The sequence below is a fragment of the Oncorhynchus gorbuscha genome, unplaced genomic scaffold, assembly GCF_021184085.1.
Source record: "Oncorhynchus gorbuscha isolate QuinsamMale2020 ecotype Even-year unplaced genomic scaffold, OgorEven_v1.0 Un_scaffold_552, whole genome shotgun sequence".
Lineage (NCBI taxonomy): Eukaryota > Metazoa > Chordata > Actinopteri > Salmoniformes > Salmonidae > Oncorhynchus > Oncorhynchus gorbuscha.
In genome coordinates, this window is record NW_025745383.1 from 335,758 (window position 1) to 357,237 (window position 21,480).

Consider the following 21,480-nt stretch of genomic DNA (forward strand, 5'->3'; position numbering starts at 1 on the left):
AGGAGACACTATGAGCTGAACATAACAGTCAGTAGAAGGGAGGACAGTAACAGGAGACACTATGAGCTGAACATAACAGTCAGTGGAAGGGAGGACAGTAACAGGAGACACTATGAGCTGAACATAACAGGAGACACTATGAGCTGAACATAACAGCCAGTGGAAGGGAGGACAGTAACAGGAGACACTATGAGCTGAACATAACAGGAGACACTATGAGCTGAACATAACAGTCAGTAGAAGGGAGGACAGTAACAGGAGACACTATGAGCTGAACATAAGTCAGTGGAAGGGAGGACAGTAGCAGGAGACACTATGAGCTGAACAGAACAGTCAGTAGAAGGGAGGACAGTAGCAGGAGACACTATGAGCTGAACAGAACAGTCAGTGGAAGGGAGGACAGTAACAGGAGACACTATAAGCTGAACATAACAGCCAGTGGAAGGGAGGACAGTAACAGGAGACACTATGAGCTGAACATAACAGCCAGTGGAAGGGAGGACAGTAACAGGAGACACTATGAGCTGAACATAACAGTCAGTGGAAGGGAGGACAGTAACAGGAGACACTATGAGCTGAACATAACAGTCAGTGGAAGGGAGGACAGTAACAGGAGACACTATGAGCTGAACATAACAGCCAGTGGAAGGGAGGACAGTAACAGGAGACACTATGAGCTGAACATAACAGGAGACACTATGAGCTGAACATAACAGGAGACACTATGAGCTGAACATAACAGCCAGTGGAAGGGAGGACAGTAACAGGAGACACTATGAGCTGAACATAACAGGAGACACTATGAGCTGAACATAACAGGAGACACTATGAGCTGAACATAACAGGAGACACTATGAGCTGAACATAACAGTCAGTGGAAGGGAGGACAGTAACAGGAGACACTATGAGCTGAACATAAGTCAGTAGAAGGGAGGACAGTAACAGGAGACACTATGAGCTGAACATAACAGTCAGTAGAAGGGAGGACAGTAACAGGAGACACTATGAGCTGAACATAACAGTCAGTAGAAGGGAGGACAGTAACAGGAGACACTATGAGCTGAACATAACAGTCAGTAGAAGGGAGGACAGTAACAGGAGACACTATGAGCTGAACATAACAGTCAGTGGAAGGGAGGACAGTAACAGGAGACACTATGAGCTGAACATAACAGGAGACACTATGAGCTGAACAGTCAGTAGAAGGGAGGACAGTAGCAGGAGACACTATGAGCTGAACATAACAGTCAGTGGAAGGGAGGACAGTAACAGGAGACACTATGAGCTGAACATAACAGGAGACACTATGAGCTGAACAGTCAGTAGAAGGGAGGACAGTAGCAGGAGACACTATGAGCTGAACAGTCAGTAGAAGGGAGGACAGTAACAGGAGACACTATGAGCTGAACATAACAGTCAGTGGAAGGGAGGACAGTAACAGGAGACACTATGAGCTGAACATAACAGGAGACACTATGAGCTGAACAGTCAGTAGAAGGGAGGACAGTAGCAGGAGACACTATGAGCTGAACAGTCAGTAGAAGGGAGGACAGTAGCAGGAGACACTATGAACTGAACATAAGTCAGTGGAAGGGAGGACAGTAGCAGGAGACACTATGAGCTGAACAGTCAGTAGAAGGGAGGACAGTAGCAGGAGACACTATGAGCTGAACATAAGTCAGTGGAAGGGAGGACAGTAACAGGAGACACTATGAGCTGAACATAAGTCAGTAGAAGGGAGGACAGTAACAGGAGACACTATGAACTGAACATAACAGTCAGTAGAAGGGAGGACAGTAACAGGAGACACTATGAGCTGAACATAACAGTCAGTAGAAGGGAGGACAGTAACAGGAGACACTATGAACTGAACATAACAGTCAGTAGAAGGGAGGACAGTAACAGGAGACACTATGAGCTGAACATAACAGGAGACACTATGAGCTGAACATAACAGGAGACACTATGAGCTGAACATAACAGTCAGTAGAAGGGAGGACAGTAACAGGAGACACTATGAGCTGAACATAACAGGAGACACTATGAGCTGAACATAACAGGAGACACTATGAGCTGAACATAACAGGAGACACTATGAGCTGAACATAACAGGAGACACTATGAGCTGAACATAAGTCAGTGGCAGGGAGGACAGTAACCGGAGACACTATGAGCTGAACATAACAGGAGACACTATGAGCTGAACATAACAGGAGACACTATGAGCTGAACATAACAGGAGACACTATGAGCTGAACATAAGTCAGTGGCAGGGAGGACAGTAACCGGAGACACTATGAGCTGAACATAACAGGAGACACTATGAGCTGAACATAACAGGAGACACTATGAGCTGAACATAACAGGAGACACTATGAGCTGAACATAACAGGAGACACTATGAGCTGAACATAAGTCAGTGGAAGGGAGGACAGTAACAGGAGACACTATGAGCTGAACATAACAGCCAGTGGAAGGGAGGACAGTAACAGGAGACACTATGAGCTGAACATAACAGTCAGTAGAAGGGAGGACAGTAACAGGAGACACTATGAGCTGAACATAACAGTCAGTGGAAGGGAGGACAGTAACAGGAGACACTATGAGCTGAACATAACAGGAGACACTATGAGCTGAACATAACAGCCAGTGGAAGGGAGGACAGTAACAGGAGACACTATGAGCTGAACATAACAGGAGACACTATGAGCTGAACATAACAGTCAGTGGAAGGGAGGACAGTAACAGGAGACACTATGAGCTGAACATAAGTCAGTGGAAGGGAGGACAGTAACAGGAGACACTATGAACTGAACATAACAGCCAGTGGAAGGGAGGACAGTAACAGGAGACACTATGAGCTGAACATAAGTCAGTGGAAGGGAAGACAGTAACAGGAGACACTATGAGCTGAACATAAGTCAGTGGAAGGGAGGACAGTAACAGGAGACACTATGAGCTGAACATAACAGCCAGTGGAAGGGAGGACAGTAACAGGAGACACTATGAGCTGAACATAACAGCCAGTGGAAGGGAGGACAGTAACAGGAGACACTATGAGCTGAACATAAGTCAGTGGAAGGGAGGACAGTAGCAGGAGACACTATGAGCTGAACATAAGTCAGTGGAAGGGAGGACAGTAGCAGGAGACACTATGAGCTGAACATAACAGTCAGTAGAAGGGAGGACAGTAAACAGGAGACACTATGAGCTGAACATAACAGCCAGTGGAAGGGAGGACAGTAACAGGAGACACTATGAGCTGAACATAACAGCCAGTGGAAGGGAGGACAGTAACAGGAGACACTATGAGCTGAACATAACAGTCAGTAGAAGGGAGGACAGTAACAGGAGACACTATGAGCTGAACATAACAGCCAGTGGAAGGGAGGACAGTAACAGGAGACACTATGAGCTGAACATAACAGGAGACACTATGAGCTGAACATAACAGGAGACACTATGAGCTGAACATAACAGGAGACACTATGAGCTGAACATAACAGTCAGTGGAAGGGAGGACAGTAACAGGAGACACTATGAGCTGAACATAACAGCCAGTGGAAGGGAGGACAGTAACAGGAGACACTATGAGCTGAACATAAGTCAGTGGAAGGGAGGACAGTAGCAGGAGACACTATGAGCTGAACATAAGTCAGTGGAAGGGAGGACAGTAACAGGAGACACTATGAGCTGAACATAACAGTCAGTGGAAGGGAGGACAGTAACAGGAGACACTATGAGCTGAACATAACAGTCAGTGGAAGGGAGGACAGTAACAGGAGACACTATGAGCTGAACATAAGTCAGTGGAAGGGAGGACAGTAACAGGAGACACTATGAGCTGAACATAACAGGAGACACTATGAGCTGAACATAACAGTCAGTAGAAGGGAGGACAGTAGCAGGAGACACTATGAGCTGAACATAACAGTCAGTAGAAGGGAGGACAGTAACAGGAGACACTATGAGCTGAACATAACAGTCAGTGGAAGGGAGGACAGTAACAGGAGACACTATGAGCTGAACATAACAGGAGACACTATGAGCTGAACATAACAGTCAGTAGAAGGGTGGACAGTAGCAGGAGACACTATGAGCTGAACATAACAGTCAGTGGAAGGGAGGACAGTAACAGGAGACACTATGAGCTGAACATAACAGGAGACACTATGAGCTGAACATAACAGTCAGTAGAAGGGAGGACAGTAACAGGAGACACTATGAGCTGAACATAACAGCCAGTGGAAGGGAGGACAGTAGCAGGAGACACTATGAGCTGAACATAACAGTCAGTAGAAGGGAGGACAGTAACAGGAGACACTATGAGCTGAACATAACAGTCAGTAGAAGGGAGGACAGTAACAGGAGACACTATGAGCTGAACATAACAGGAGACACTATGAGCTGAACATAACAGTCAGTGGAAGGGAGGACAGTAACAGGAGACACTATGAGCTGAACATAACAGTCAGTGGAAGGGAGGACAGTAGCAGGAGACACTATGAGCTGAACATAACAGTCAGTAGAAGGGAGGACAGTAACAGGAGACACTATGAGCTGAACATAACAGTCAGTAGAAGGGAGGACAGTAGCAGGAGACACTATGAGCTGAACATAACAGTCAGTAGAAGGGAGGACAGTAACAGGAGACACTATGAGCTGAACATAACAGTCAGTAGAAGGGAGGACAGTAACAGGAGACACTATGAGCTGAACATAACAGTCAGTAGAAGGGAGGACAGTAACAGGAGACACTATGAGCTGAACATAACAGTCAGTGGAAGGGAGGACAGTAACAGGAGACACTATGAGCTGAACATAACAGTCAGTGGAAGGGAGGACAGTAGCAGGAGACACTATGAGCTGAACATAACAGGAGACACTATGAGCTGAACATAACAGTCAGTGGAAGGGAGGACAGTAACAGGAGACACTATGAGCTGAACATAACAGTCAGTGGAAGGGAGGACAGTAGCAGGAGACACTATGAGCTGAACATAACAGGAGACACTATGAGCTGAACATAACAGGAGACACTATGAGCTGAACATAACAGTCAGTGGAAGGGAGGACAGTAGCAGGAGACACTATGAGCTGAACATAACAGGAGACACTATGAGCTGAACATAACAGGAGACACTATGAGCTGAACATAACAGGAGACACTATGAGCTGAACATAACAGGAGACACTATGAGCTGAACATAACAGGAGACACTATGAGCTGAACATAACAGGAGACACTATGAGCTGAACATAACAGGAGACACTATGAGCTGAACATAACAGTCAGTGGAAGGGAGGACAGTAACAGGAGACACTATGAGCTGAACATAACAGGAGACACTATGAGCTGAACATAAGTCAGTGGAAGGGAGGACAGTAACAGGAGACACTATGAGCTGAACATAAGTCAGTGGAAGGGAGGACAGTAGCAGGAGACACTATGAGCTGAACATAAGTCAGTGGAAGGGAGGACAGTAACAGGAGACACTATGAGCTGAACATAAGTCAGTGGAAGGGAGGACAGTAGCAGGAGACACTATGAGCTGAACATAAGTCAGTGGAAGGGAGGACAGTAACAGGAGACACTATGAGCTGAACATAACAGGAGACACTATGAGCTGAACATAACAGGAGACACTATGAGCTGAACATAACAGGAGACACTATGAGCTGAACATAACAGGAGACACTATGAGCTGAACATAACAGGAGACACTATGAGCTGAACATAACAGGAGACACTATGAGCTGAACATAACAGGAGACACTATGAGCTGAACATAACAGGAGACACTATGAGCTGAACATAACAGGAGACACTATGAGCTGAACATAACAGGAGACACTATGAGCTGAACATAACAGGAGACACTATGAGCTGAACATAACAGGAGACACTATGAGCTGAACATAACAGGAGACACTATGAGCTGAACATAACAGGAGACACTATGAGCTGAACATAACAGGAGACACTATGAGCTGAACATAACAGGAGACACTATGAGCTGAACATAACAGGAGACACTATGAGCTGAACATAACAGGAGACACTATGAGCTGAACATAACAGGAGACACTATGAGCTGAACATAACAGGAGACACTATGAGCTGAACATAACAGGAGACACTATGAGCTGAACATAACAGGAGACACTATGAGCTGAACATAACAGGAGACACTATGAGCTGAACATAACAGGAGACACTATGAGCTGAACATAACAGCCAGTGGAAGGGAGGACAGTAGCAGGAGACACTATGAGCTGAACATAAGTCAGTGGAAGGGAGGACAGTAGCAGGAGACACTATGAGCTGAACATAACAGTCAGTAGAAGGGAGGACAGTAGCAGGAGACACTATGAGCTGAACATAACAGTCAGTAGAAGGGAGGACAGTAGCAGGAGACACTATGAGCTGAACATAACAGTCAGTGGAAGGGAGGACAGTAACAGGAGACACTATGAGCTGAACATAACAGCCAGTGGAAGGGAGGACAGTAACAGGAGACACTATGAGCTGAACATAACAGCCAGTGGAAGGGAGGACAGTAACAGGAGACACTATGAGCTGAACATAACAGTCAGTAGAAGGGAGGACAGTAACAGGAGACACTATGAGCTGAACATAACAGTCAGTGGAAGGGAGGACAGTAACAGGAGACACTATGAGCTGAACATAACAGGAGACACTATGAGCTGAACATAACAGGAGACACTATGAGCTGAACATAACAGTCAGTGGAAGGGAGGACAGTAACAGGAGACACTATGAGCTGAACATAAGTCAGTGGAAGGGAGGACAGTAGCAGGAGACACTATGAGCTGAACATAAGTCAGTGGAAGGGAGGACAGTAACAGGAGACACTATGAGCTGAACATAACAGTCAGTGGAAGGGAGGACAGTAACAGGAGACACTATGAGCTGAACATAACAGTCAGTGGAAGGGAGGACAGTAACAGGAGACACTATGAGCTGAACATAACAGTCAGTGGAAGGGAGGACAGTAACAGGAGACACTATGAGCTGAACATAACAGTCAGTGGAAGGGAGGACAGTAACAGGAGACACTATGAGCTGAACATAACAGGAGACACTATGAGCTGAACATAACAGTCAGTGGAAGGGAGGACAGTAACAGGAGACACTATGAGCTGAACATAACAGGAGACACTATGAGCTGAACATAACAGCCAGTGGAAGGGAGGACAGTAACAGGAGACACTATGAGCTGAACATAACAGGAGACACTATGAGCTGAACATAACAGGAGACACTATGAGCTGAACATAACAGTCAGTAGAAGGGAGGACAGTAACAGGAGACACTATGAGCTGAACATAAGTCAGTGGCAGGGAGGACAGTAACCGGAGACACTATGAGCTGAACATAACAGGAGACACTATGAGCTGAACATAACAGGAGACACTATGAGCTGAACATAACAGGAGACACTATGAGCTGAACATAACAGTCAGTGGAAGGGAGGACAGTAACAGGAGACACTATGAGCTGAACATAACAGGAGACACTATGAGCTGAACATAACAGCCAGTGGAAGGGAGGACAGTAACAGGAGACACTATGAACTGAACATAACAGTCAGTGGAAGGGAGGACAGTAACAGGAGACACTATGAGCTGAACATAAGTCAGTGGAAGGGAGGACAGTAGCAGGAGACACTATGAGCTGAACATAACAGTCAGTAGAAGGGAGGACAGTAGCAGGAGACACTATGAGCTGAACATAACAGTCAGTGGAAGGGAGGACAGTAAACAGGAGACACTATGAGCTGAACATAACAGCCAGTGGAAGGGAGGACAGTAACAGGAGACACTATGAGCTGAACATAACAGCCAGTGGAAGGGAGGACAGTAACAGGAGACACTATGAGCTGAACATAACAGTCAGTAGAAGGGAGGACAGTAACAGGAGACACTATGAGCTGAACATAACAGTCAGTGGAAGGGAGGACAGTAACAGGAGACACTATGAGCTGAACATAACAGGAGACACTATGAGCTGAACATAACAGCCAGTGGAAGGGAGGACAGTAACAGGAGACACTATGAGCTGAACATAACAGGAGACACTATGAGCTGAACATAACAGGAGACACTATGAGCTGAACATAACAGGAGACACTATGAGCTGAACATAACAGTCAGTGGAAGGGAGGACAGTAACAGGAGACACTATGAGCTGAACATAAGTCAGTGGAAGGGAGGACAGTAGCAGGAGACACTATGAGCTGAACATAAGTCAGTGGAAGGGAGGACAGTAACAGGAGACACTATGAGCTGAACATAACAGTCAGTGGAAGGGAGGACAGTAAACAGGAGACACTATGAGCTGAACATAACAGTCAGTGGAAGGGAGGACAGTAACAGGAGACACTATGAGCTGAACATAAGTCAGTGGAAGGGAGGACAGTAACAGGAGACACTATGAGCTGAACATAACAGGAGACACTATGAGCTGAACATAACAGTCAGTAGAAGGGAGGACAGTAGCAGGAGACACTATGAGCTGAACATAACAGTCAGTAGAAGGGAGGACAGTAACAGGAGACACTATGAGCTGAACATAACAGTCAGTAGAAGGGAGGACAGTAACAGGAGACACTATGAGCTGAACATAACAGGAGACACTATGAGCTGAACATAACAGTCAGTAGAAGGGTGGACAGTAGCAGGAGACACTATGAGCTGAACATAACAGTCAGTGGAAGGGAGGACAGTAACAGGAGACACTATGAGCTGAACATAACAGTCAGTAGAAGGGAGGACAGTAACAGGAGACACTATGAGCTGAACATAACAGGAGACACTATGAGCTGAACATAACAGTCAGTGGAAGGGAGGACAGTAACAGGAGACACTATGAGCTGAACATAACAGTCAGTGGAAGGGAGGACAGTAGCAGGAGACACTATGAGCTGAACATAACAGTCAGTAGAAGGGAGGACAGTAACAGGAGACACTATGAGCTGAACATAACAGTCAGTAGAAGGGAGGACAGTAACAGGAGACACTATGAGCTGAACATAACAGTCAGTGGAAGGGAGGACAGTAACAGGAGACACTATGAGCTGAACATAACAGTCAGTGGAAGGGAGGACAGTAACAGGAGACACTATGAGCTGAACATAACAGGAGACACTATGAGCTGAACATAACAGGAGACACTATGAGCTGAACATAACAGTCAGTGGAAGGGAGGACAGTAACAGGAGACACTATGAGCTGAACATAACAGGAGACACTATGAGCTGAACATAACAGGAGACACTATGAGCTGAACATAACAGGAGACACTATGAGCTGAACATAACAGGAGACACTATGAGCTGAACATAACAGTCAGTGGAAGGGAGGACAGTAACAGGAGACACTATGAGCTGAACATAACAGGAGACACTATGAGCTGAACATAACAGGAGACACTATGAGCTGAACATAACAGGAGACACTATGAGCTGAACATAACAGGAGACACTATGAGCTGAACATAACAGGAGACACTATGAGCTGAACATAACAGGAGACACTATGAGCTGAACATAACAGTCAGTGGAAGGGAGGACAGTAACAGGAGACACTATGAGCTGAACATAACAGGAGACACTATGAGCTGAACATAAGTCAGTGGAAGGGAGGACAGTAACAGGAGACACTATGAGCTGAACATAAGTCAGTGGAAGGGAGGACAGTAGCAGGAGACACTATGAGCTGAACATAAGTCAGTGGAAGGGAGGACAGTAACAGGAGACACTATGAGCTGAACATAAGTCAGTGGAAGGGAGGACAGTAGCAGGAGACACTATGAGCTGAACATAAGTCAGTGGAAGGGAGGACAGTAACAGGAGACACTATGAGCTGAACATAACAGTCAGTAGAAGGGAGGACAGTAACAGGAGACACTATGAGCTGAACATAACAGTCAGTGGAAGGGAGGACAGTAACAGGAGACACTATGAGCTGAACATAACAGGAGACACTATGAGCTGAACATAACAGTCAGTGGAAGGGAGGACAGTAACAGGAGACACTATGAGCTGAACATAAGTCAGTGGAAGGGAGGACAGTAACAGGAGACACTATGAGCTGAACATAACAGTCAGTGGAAGGGAGGACAGTAACAGGAGACACTATGAGCTGAACATAAGTCAGTGGAAGGGAGGACAGTAGCAGGAGACACTATGAGCTGAACATAAGTCAGTGGAAGGGAGGACAGTAACAGGAGACACTATGAGCTGAACATAAGTCAGTGGAAGGGAGGACAGTAACAGGAGACACTATGAACTGAACATAACAGTCAGTGGAAGGGAGGACAGTAACAGGAGACACTATGAGCTGAACATAACAGTCAGTAGAAGGGAGGACAGTAACAGGAGACACTATGAGCTGAACATAACAGGAGACACTATGAGCTGAACATAACAGCCAGTGGAAGGGAGGACAGTAACAGGAGACACTATGAGCTGAACATAACAGCCAGTGGAAGGGAGGACAGTAACAGGAGACACTATGAGCTGAACATAACAGGAGACACTATGAGCTGAACATAACAGGAGACACTATGAGCTGAACATAACAGGAGACACTATGAGCTGAACATAACAGTCAGTGGAAGGGAGGACAGTAACAGGAGACACTATGAGCTGAACATAACAGGAGACACTATGAGCTGAACATAACAGGAGACACTATGAGCTGAACATAACAGGAGACACTATGAGCTGAACATAACAGGAGACACTATGAGCTGAACATAACAGTCAGTAGAAGGGAGGACAGTAACAGGAGACACTATGAGCTGAACATAACAGTCAGTAGAAGGGAGGACAGTAACAGGAGACACTATGAGCTGAACATAACAGTCAGTGGAAGGGAGGACAGTAACAGGAGACACTATGAGCTGAACATAAGTCAGTGGAAGGGAGGACAGTAACAGGAGACACTATGAGCTGAACATAACAGGAGACACTATGAGCTGAACATAACAGGAGACACTATGAGCTGAACATAACAGGAGACACTATGAGCTGAATATAACAGGAGACACTATGAGCTGAACATAACAGGAGACACTATGAGCTGAACATAACAGCCAGTGGAAGGGAGGACAGTAACAGGAGACACTATGAGCTGAACATAACAGGAGACACTATGAGCTGAACATAACAGGAGACACTATGAGCTGAACATAACAGGAGACACTATGAGCTGAACATAAGTCAGTGGCAGGGAGGACAGTAACCGGAGACACTATGAGCTGAACATAACAGGAGACACTATGAGCTGAACATAACAGGAGACACTATGAGCTGAACATAACAGGAGACACTATGAGCTGAACATAACAGTCAGTAGAAGGGAGGACAGTAACAGGAGACACTATGAGCTGAACATAACAGTCAGTGGAAGGGAGGACAGTAACAGGAGACACTATGAGCTGAACATAACAGTCAGTAGAAGGGAGGACAGTAACAGGAGACACTATGAGCTGAACATAACAGTCAGTGGAAGGGAGGACAGTAAACAGGAGACACTATGAGCTGAACATAACAGCCAGTGGAAGGGAGGACAGTAACAGGAGACACTATGAGCTGAACATAACAGCCAGTGGAAGGGAGGACAGTAACAGGAGACACTATGAGCTGAACATAACAGTCAGTAGAAGGGAGGACAGTAACAGGAGACACTATGAGCTGAACATAACAGTCAGTGGAAGGGAGGACAGTAACAGGAGACACTATGAGCTGAACATAACAGGAGACACTATGAGCTGAACATAACAGCCAGTGGAAGGGAGGACAGTAACAGGAGACACTATGAGCTGAACATAACAGGAGACACTATGAGCTGAACATAACAGGAGACACTATGAGCTGAACATAACAGGAGACACTATGAGCTGAACATAACAGGAGACACTATGAGCTGAACATAACAGTCAGTGGAAGGGAGGACAGTAACAGGAGACACTATGAGCTGAACATAAGTCAGTGGAAGGGAGGACAGTAGCAGGAGACACTATGAGCTGAACATAACAGTCAGTAGAAGGGAGGACAGTAACAGGAGACACTATGAGCTGAACATAACAGTCAGTGGAAGGGAGGACAGTAACAGGAGACACTATGAGCTGAACATAACAGTCAGTGGAAGGGAGGACAGTAACAGGAGACACTATGAGCTGAACATAAGTCAGTGGAAGGGAGGACAGTAACAGGAGACACTATGAGCTGAACATAACAGGAGACACTATGAGCTGAACATAACAGTCAGTAGAAGGGAGGACAGTAGCAGGAGACACTATGAGCTGAACATAACAGTCAGTAGAAGGGAGGACAGTAACAGGAGACACTATGAGCTGAACATAACAGTCAGTAGAAGGGAGGACAGTAACAGGAGACACTATGAGCTGAACATAACAGGAGACACTATGAGCTGAACATAACAGTCAGTAGAAGGGAGGACAGTAACAGGAGACACTATGAGCTGAACATAACAGGAGACACTATGAGCTGAACATAACAGGAGACACTATGAGCTGAACATAACAGTCAGTAGAAGGGAGGACAGTAACAGGAGACACTATGAGCTGAACATAACAGTCAGTAGAAGGGAGGACAGTAACAGGAGACACTATGAGCTGAACATAACAGTCAGTAGAAGGGAGGACAGTAACAGGAGACACTATGAGCTGAACATAACAGGAGACACTATGAGCTGAACATAACAGTCAGTGGAAGGGAGGACAGTAACAGGAGACACTATGAGCTGAACATAACAGTCAGTGGAAGGGAGGACAGTAACAGGAGACACTATGAGCTGAACATAACAGGAGACACTATGAGCTGAACATAACAGGAGACACTATGAGCTGAACATAACAGTCAGTGGAAGGGAGGACAGTAACAGGAGACACTATGAGCTGAACATAACAGTCAGTAGAAGGGAGGACAGTAACAGGAGACACTATGAGCTGAACATAACAGTCAGTAGAAGGGAGGACAGTAACAGGAGACACTATGAGCTGAACATAACAGTCAGTGGAAGGGAGGACAGTAACAGGAGACACTATGAGCTGAACATAACAGTCAGTGGAAGGGAGGACAGTAACAGGAGACACTATGAGCTGAACATAACAGGAGACACTATGAGCTGAACATAACAGGAGACACTATGAGCTGAACATAACAGTCAGTGGAAGGGAGGACAGTAGAGGAGACACTATGAGCTGAACATAACAGGAGACACTATGAGCTGAACATAACAGGAGACACTATGAGCTGAACATAACAGGAGACACTATGAGCTGAACATAACAGGAGACACTATGAGCTGAACATAACAGGAGACACTATGAGCTGAACATAACAGGAGACACTATGAGCTGAACATAACAGGAGACACTATGAGCTGAACATAACAGTCAGTGGAAGGGAGGACAGTAACAGGAGACACTATGAGCTGAACATAACAGGAGACACTATGAGCTGAACATAAGTCAGTGGAAGGGAGGACAGTAACAGGAGACACTATGAGCTGAACATAAGTCAGTGGAAGGGAGGACAGTAACAGGAGACACTATGAGCTGAACATAAGTCAGTGGAAGGGAGGACAGTAACAGGAGACACTATGAGCTGAACATAAGTCAGTGGAAGGGAGGACAGTAACAGGAGACACTATGAGCTGAACATAAGTCAGTGGAAGGGAGGACAGTAACAGGAGACACTATGAGCTGAACATAACAGGAGACACTATGAGCTGAACATAACAGGAGACACTATGAGCTGAACATAACAGGAGACACTATGAGCTGAACATAACAGGAGACACTATGAGCTGAACATAACAGGAGACACTATGAGCTGAACATAACAGGAGTGGAAGGAGCTGAACAGTAACAGGAGACACTATGAGCTGAACATAACAGGAGACACTATGAGCTGAACATAACAGGAGACACTATGAGCTGAACATAACAGGAGACACTATGAGCTGAACATAACAGGAGACACTATGAGCTGAACATAACAGGAGACACTATGAGCTGAACATAACAGGAGACACTATGAGCTGAACATAACAGGAGACACTATGAGCTGAACATAAGTCAGTGGAAGGGAGGACAGTAACCGGAGACACTATGAGCTGAACATAACAGGAGACACTATGAGCTGAACATAACAGGAGACACTATGAGCTGAACATAACAGGAGACACTATGAGCTGAACATAAGTCAGTGGAAGGGAGGACAGTAACAGGAGACACTATGAGCTGAACATAACAGTCAGTAGAAGGGAGGACAGTAACAGGAGACACTATGAGCTGAACATAACAGGAGACACTATGAGCTGAACATAACAGTCAGTAGAAGGGAGGACAGTAGCAGAGACACTATGAGCTGAACATAACAGGAGACACTATGAGCTGAACATAACAGTCAGTGGAAGGGAGGACAGTAGCAGGAGACACTATGAGCTGAACATAACAGGAGACACTATGAGCTGAACATAACAGTCAGTGGAAGGGAGGACAGTAACAGGAGACACTATGAGCTGAACATAACAGTCAGTGGAAGGGAGGACAGTAACAGGAGACACTATGAGCTGAACATAAGTCAGTGGAAGGGAGGACAGTAACAGGAGACACTATGAGCTGAACATAAGTCAGTGGAAGGGAGGACAGTAGCAGGAGACACTATGAGCTGAACATAAGTCAGTGGAAGGGAGGACAGTAACAGGAGACACTATGAGCTGAACATAAGTCAGTGGAAGGGAGGACAGTAGCAGGAGACACTATGAGCTGAACATAAGTCAGTGGAAGGGAGGACAGTAACAGGAGACACTATGAGCTGAACATAACAGTCAGTGGAAGGGAGGACAGTAGCAGGAGACACTATGAGCTGAACATAACAGGAGACACTATGAGCTGAACATAACAGGAGACACTATGAGCTGAACATAACAGGAGACACTATGAGCTGAACATAACAGGAGACACTATGAGCTGAACATAACAGGAGACACTATGAGCTGAACATAACAGGAGACACTATGAGCTGAACATAACAGGAGACACTATGAGCTGAACATAACAGGAGACACTATGAGCTGAACATAACAGGAGACACTATGAGCTGAACATAACAGGAGACACTATGAGCTGAACATAACAGGAGACACTATGAGCTGAACATAACAGGAGACACTATGAGCTGAACATAACAGGAGACACTATGAGCTGAACATAAGTCAGTGGAAGGGAGGACAGTAACCGGAGACACTATGAGCTGAACATAACAGGAGACACTATGAGCTGAACATAACAGGAGACACTATGAGCTGAACATAACAGGAGACACTATGAGCTGAACATAAGTCAGTGGAAGGGAGGACAGTAACAGGAGACACTATGAGCTGAACATAACAGTCAGTAGAAGGGAGGACAGTAACAGGAGACACTATGAGCTGAACATAACAGTCAGTGGAAGGGAGGACAGTAACAGGAGACACTATGAGCTGAACATAACAGTCAGTAGAAGGGAGGACAGTAACAGGAGACACTATGAGCTGAACATAACAGGAGACACTATGAGCTGAACATAACAGTCAGTGGAAGGGAGGACAGTAACAGGAGACACTATGAGCTGAACATAACAGTCAGTGGAAGGGAGGACAGTAACAGGAGACACTATGAGCTGAACATAACAGTCAGTAGAAGGGAGGACAGTAACAGGAGACACTATGCTGAACATAAGTCAGTGTTAAGGGAGGACAGTAACAGGAGACACTATGAACTGAACATAACAGTCAGTGGAAGGGAGGACAGTAACAGGAGACACTATGAGCTGAACATAACAGGAGACACTATGAGCTGAACATAACAGGAGACACTATGAGCTGAACATAACAGGAGACACTATGAGCTGAACATAACAGGAGACACTATGAGCTGAACATAACAGTCAGTAGAAGGGAGGACAGTAACAGGAGACACTATGAGCTGAACATAAGTCAGTGGAAGGGAGGACAGTAACAGGAGACACTATGAGCTGAACATAACAGTCAGTAGAAGGGAGGACAGTAACAGGAGACACTATGAGCTGAACATAAGTCAGTGGAAGGGAGGACAGTAACAGGAGACACTATGAGCTGAACATAACAGTCAGTAGAAGGGAGGACAGTAACAGGAGACACTATGAGCTGAACATAACAGTATGTCATTGTAAATAAGAATTTGTTCTTAACTGACATGCCTAGTTAAATAAAAGTTCAATTTTTAAAAATGGTCACTTTACCCCTACTTACATGATTAAATTACCTCAACTAACCTGTACCCAACACACATTGACTCGGTACCGGTACCCCTGTATATAGTCTCCACATTGACTCGGTACCGGTACCCCTGTATATAGTCTCCACATTGACTCGGTACCGGTACCCCTGTATATAGTCTCCACATTGACTCGGTACCGGTACCCCTGTATATAGTCTCCACATTGACTCGGTACCGGTACCCCTGTATACAGCCGCATTATTATTTTATTGTGTTCATTTTTATTCAATGTTTTTGTTTAGTTAGTAAATATTTTCTTAACCAACAATGCAGTTTAAGAAATGGAGTTAAGGGCTTGTAGTAAGCATTTCACGTTTCGGTCTACACCTGTTGTACTCAGCACATGTGACAAATAACATTCGATGTGATCTTATGAACTTGACGTTGTTGCTCATTGGTCCATTTACCTGGAAGTGCCCTCATATAGCATACTCTGTCACACATTCCAAGCTGTTGTTTTACATGCTGTAGCTGCACACATTCCAGTAGAAATGCAGTTAAGAGGCGTGTGTGTCCAGTGTGTATGTGGACCCGAGTGCTGTCCTCCAGAAGCTCCTCCCAGCGTTCGTAAAGACTCCTGGTCCAGTTACATGGAAGTGCCCTCATATAGCATACTCTGTCATCTTTCATTCTTTCCCTCGTTCTCTCTGTGTGTGTAAGCGTTATGTTTATAAAGACAGAAAAAGATACTGATGGTTTCACTCAGGTCCTCCAGGTCCCAGTCTATGGCTCTGAGACAGTTCCTCAGTTCATTGGTGCTCCAGTCCAGCTCATCTTTGCTCACCTGCACAACAAACAAAACATTTAGGCCTGTCAAACATGAGACTGAACACAGTGAAAAGACAATGTTCACCTGTACATTATAGATAGAGCACAGTTACAGATAACAGTAACACTACATATCAGGTAGGTAGGGACTGAACAGGCTACACTAGTAAGTCAGAGATTGATGATGACAAGCTGCTGTTATACACGCTGTGGTCGCACACATTCCGGTAGAAATGCAGTTAAGAGGTGTGTGTGTCCAGTGTGTGTGTGTATGTGTGTACCTGAGTGCCCTCCTCCAGAAGCTCCTCCCAGCGTTCGTAAAGGCTCCTGGCACGAGACAACGCCTTCTGGACCTCCCTGAGACAACACACACCGGTTAGATCAGGCTTTATCACAACCGGACGTGATTGGGAGTCCCATAGTGTGGGACACAAGTGGCCCAGCGTCGTCTGGGTTTGGCCGGTGTAGGCCGTCATTGTAAATAATAACTTGTTCTTTAACTGACTTGCCTAGTTAAATAAAAGGTTAAATAAATACATATAAAAACATCAGGGCTCTCCAACCCTGTTCCTGGAGAGATACCCTCCTGTAGGTTTCTACTCCAACCCTGTTCCTGGAGAGATACCCTCCTGTAGGTTTCTACTCCAACCCTGTTCCTGGAGAGATACCCTCCTGTAGGTTTCTACTCCAACCCTGTTCCTGGAGAGATACCCTCCTGTAGGTTTCTACTCCAACCCTGTTCCTGGAGAGATACCCTCCTGTAGGTTTCCACTCCAACCCTGTTCCTGGAGAGATACCCTCCTGTAGGTTTCTACTCCAACCCTGTTCCTGGAGAGATACCCTCCTGTAGGTTTCTACTCCAACCCTGTTCCTGGAGAGATACCCTCCTGTAGGTTTCCACTCCAACCCTGTTCCTGGAGAGCTACCCTCCTGTAGGTTTCTACTCCAACCCTGTTCCTGGAGAGCTACCCTCCTGTAGGTTTCTACTCCAACCCTGTTCCTGGAGAGCTACCCTCCTGTAGGTTTCTACTCCAACCCTGTTCTTGGAGAGCTACCCTCCTGTATGTTTCCACTCCAACCCTGTTCCTGGAGAGCTACCCTCCTGTAGGTTTCTACTCCAACCCTGTTCCTGGAGAGCTACCCTCCTGTAGGTTTCTACTCCAACCCTGTTCCTGGAGAGCTACCCTCCTGTAGGTTTCCACTCCAACCCTGTTCCTGGAGAGCTACCCTCCTGTAGGTTTCCACTCCAACCCTGTTCCTGGAGAGCTACCCTCCTGTAGGTTTCCACTCCAACCCTGTTCCTGGAGAGCTACCCTCCTGTAGGTTTCTACTCCAACCCTGTTCCTGGAGAGCTACCCTCCTGTAGGTTTCTACTCCAACCCTGTTCCTGGAGAGCTACCCTCCTGTAGGTTTCCACTCCAACCCTGTTCCTGGAGAGCTACCCTCCTGTAGGTTCACCCCAACCCTGTTCCTGGAGAGCTACCCTCCTGTAGGTTTCTACTCCAACCCTGTTCCTGGAGAGCTACCCTCCTGTAAGTTTCTACTCAAACCCTGTTCCTGGAGAGCTACCCTCCTGTAGGTTTCTACTCCAACCCTGTTCCTGGAGAGCTACCCTCCTGTAGGTTTCTACTCCAACCCTGTTCCTGGAGAGCTACCCTCCTGTAGGTTTCTACTCCAACCCTGTTCCTGGAGAGCTACCCTCCTGTAGGTTTCCACTCCAACCCTGTTCCTGGAGAGCTACCCTCCTGTAGGTTTCTACTCCAACCCTGTTCCTGGAGAGCTACCCTCCTGTAGGTTCACTCCAACCCTGTTCCTGGAGAGCTACCCTCCTGTAGGTTTTCACTTGAATCCCAGTTGTAACTAACCTGATTCATCTTATAAACCAGCTAATTATTATAATGAGGTGTGCTAGATTAGGCTTGGAATGATCATTTACAGGATGGTAGCACTACAGGAACAGAGTTGGGTTAGCCCTGGGTTAGACACACATCATAAAAATACACATCACACACTTAACAATACCTTTCCTGCATTTCCCTGACACACACTTTAAACAAGTCCTTGTCAAAGAGACAGTGAAAAATGCTAGGTTATATTTAACGATGTCAACTACAACAATGTAGCAACCGCTCCCTGTCCGAGTCTTTTATACCGACAGGTTAAGCAGACCACCATAGTCTCTGTGCCCAAGAGCACTAAGGTAACCTGCCTAAATGACTACCGCCCCGTAGCGCTCACGCCTGTAGTCATGAAGTGCTTTGAAAGGCTGGTCATGGCTCACATCAACACCATTATCCCAGAAACACTAGAACCATTACAATAAGCATACCGCCCCAACAGATCCACAGATGATGCAATCTCTACTGCACTCCACACTGCCCTTTCCCACCTGGACAAAAGGAACACCTATGTGAGAATGCTGTTCATTGACTACAGCTCAGCGTTCAACACCATAGTGCCCTCAAAGCTCATCAATAAACTAAAGACCCTGGAATTAAACACCTCCCTCTGCAACTGAATCCTGGACTTCCTGACGGGCCGGCCACAGGTGGTATGGGTAGGTAACAACAAATCTGCCACGCTGATCCTCAACACGGGGGCATCTCAGGGGTGCGTGCTCAGTCCCCTCCTGTACTCCCTGTTCACTCATGACTGCACAGCCAGGCAGACGCCAACACCATCATTAAGTTTGCCGATGACACAACAGTGGTAGGCCTGATCGCCGACAACGATGAGACAGCCTATAGGGAGTAGGTAAGAGTAGGTAAGAGACCTGGCCGTGTGGCGACAGGACAACAACCTCTCCCTCAACGTGATCAAGACAAAGGAGATCATTGTGGACTACAGGAAAAAGAGGACCGAGCACGCCCCCATTCTCATCGATGGGGCTGTAATGGAGCAGGTTGAGCGCTTCAATTCCTTGGTGTCCACATCACCAACAAACTAACATGGTCTTAGCACACCAAGTCTAGGTCCAAGAGGCTTCTAAACAGCTTCTACCCCCAAGCCATAAGACTCCTGAATATCTAGTCAAATGGCTACCCAGACTATTTGCACCCCCCCACTTTTTACACAGCTGCTACTCTCTGTTGTTATCATCTACGCATAGTCACTTGAAAAACTGTACCTACATGTACATATTACCTCAACTAAACGGTGCTCCCGCACATTGTACCAGTAACCCCCTGTGTATAGTCTCGTTGATGTTATTTTACTGCTGTTCTTTAATTACTTGTTACTTTTATTTCTTACTCTTACTGGTATTTTTGTTAACTGCATTGTTGGTTAGGGCCTGATAAGTAAGCATTTCACTGTAAGGTCTACCTACACCTGTTGTATTCGGCGCATGTGACTAATACAATTTGATTTGATACTGCAATGTATCTACTCACTGATCCCACGTTTAGCTATGATGTTGATGATACAAATGTCGCAAGCTGGCGAAGTTGCATGCCCTCTACTCCAGGCACAACACAACAATCTCCCTCTCTCTCACACACAAATACACGTGCCATAAAAGCTTCTAATAAGGCATGTAACGTTAGCCTACATTTCTAGGTAACGCGGAGATGTAACGCCCTATCTTGACCCAACAAATCTGTGTGGACACTCCACACATCCCTGTCAATTTCACAACACTCCGTCAACTGCCCCGTTGCAATAGACCCAAACTCGCCACCCAACTTTCAATGAATCATTTTTGACACGAAGACTAGATTTCAACGACACGCCAACGCGAAGTCGCTACCTTAATGTCAACATAAACCCGCACGTTGATAGCGAATCTAGCCTGTAGCATTAGCTAGCAAATTAGCTTGCCACAAACAGATTGATAACTTCTAAACGCCACGTTATCAAACGAAACTACCCCAAACGTCATACACATCCAACTTGTCCTGTAAGTACACGGTGGAGAAGTTGGTTGACAGTTTATTTAGAAACCCTTCCTTACCCCTTGACTACGAAGAACGGATCTTCCAGCGACATATTGGACACTTCAACGCCAGACCTGACGCATGCGCGCTGGGGGCCCGAAGCAGGACGCCAGCACAATGCACCGAGCGCCTCTCCGGAGCTCCGCTGTCATGTGGCCATGGACTGTCATTTGGTACTGTGTCAAAGCTAGACAGTCAGAATTGTACATATCTGCTTTTGTAATGATATAACAGAGATGTAAATGCATGTTATATATTCATTCAGAATAGAATAGAACAGCAGGACTTCTTGGTTAAGTGCTCTTAAATCCAGGCATCCCCTGAATAAGGGATGCCTGCCCTTTACAGTTGCATACACCTGCTCCAAAAAGGGGAGCACGGTACTGTAGTATTTATACATATTGAACAACACAGCAA

General features: G+C 46.0%; 1 protein-coding gene across 1 annotated transcript in view; it reads right to left on the reverse strand.

Annotated features, from left to right (window-relative positions):
- Window positions 1-21,204, reverse strand: part of LOC124018627 (syntaxin-10-like) — a 41,451-nt gene extending 20,247 nt beyond the window's left edge. The window contains exons 1-3 of the mRNA XM_046333967.1: window positions 21,081-21,204; window positions 17,410-17,485; window positions 17,051-17,144 (exon numbers count right to left, since the gene is read on the reverse strand). Of these exons, the coding sequence (XP_046189923.1) occupies window positions 17,051-17,144; window positions 17,410-17,485; window positions 21,081-21,115 (205 nt within the window). The 5' untranslated portion in view covers window positions 21,116-21,204. The remainder of the gene's footprint in view (window positions 1-17,050; window positions 17,145-17,409; window positions 17,486-21,080) is intronic.
- Window positions 21,205-21,480: the final 276 nt, after the last annotated feature.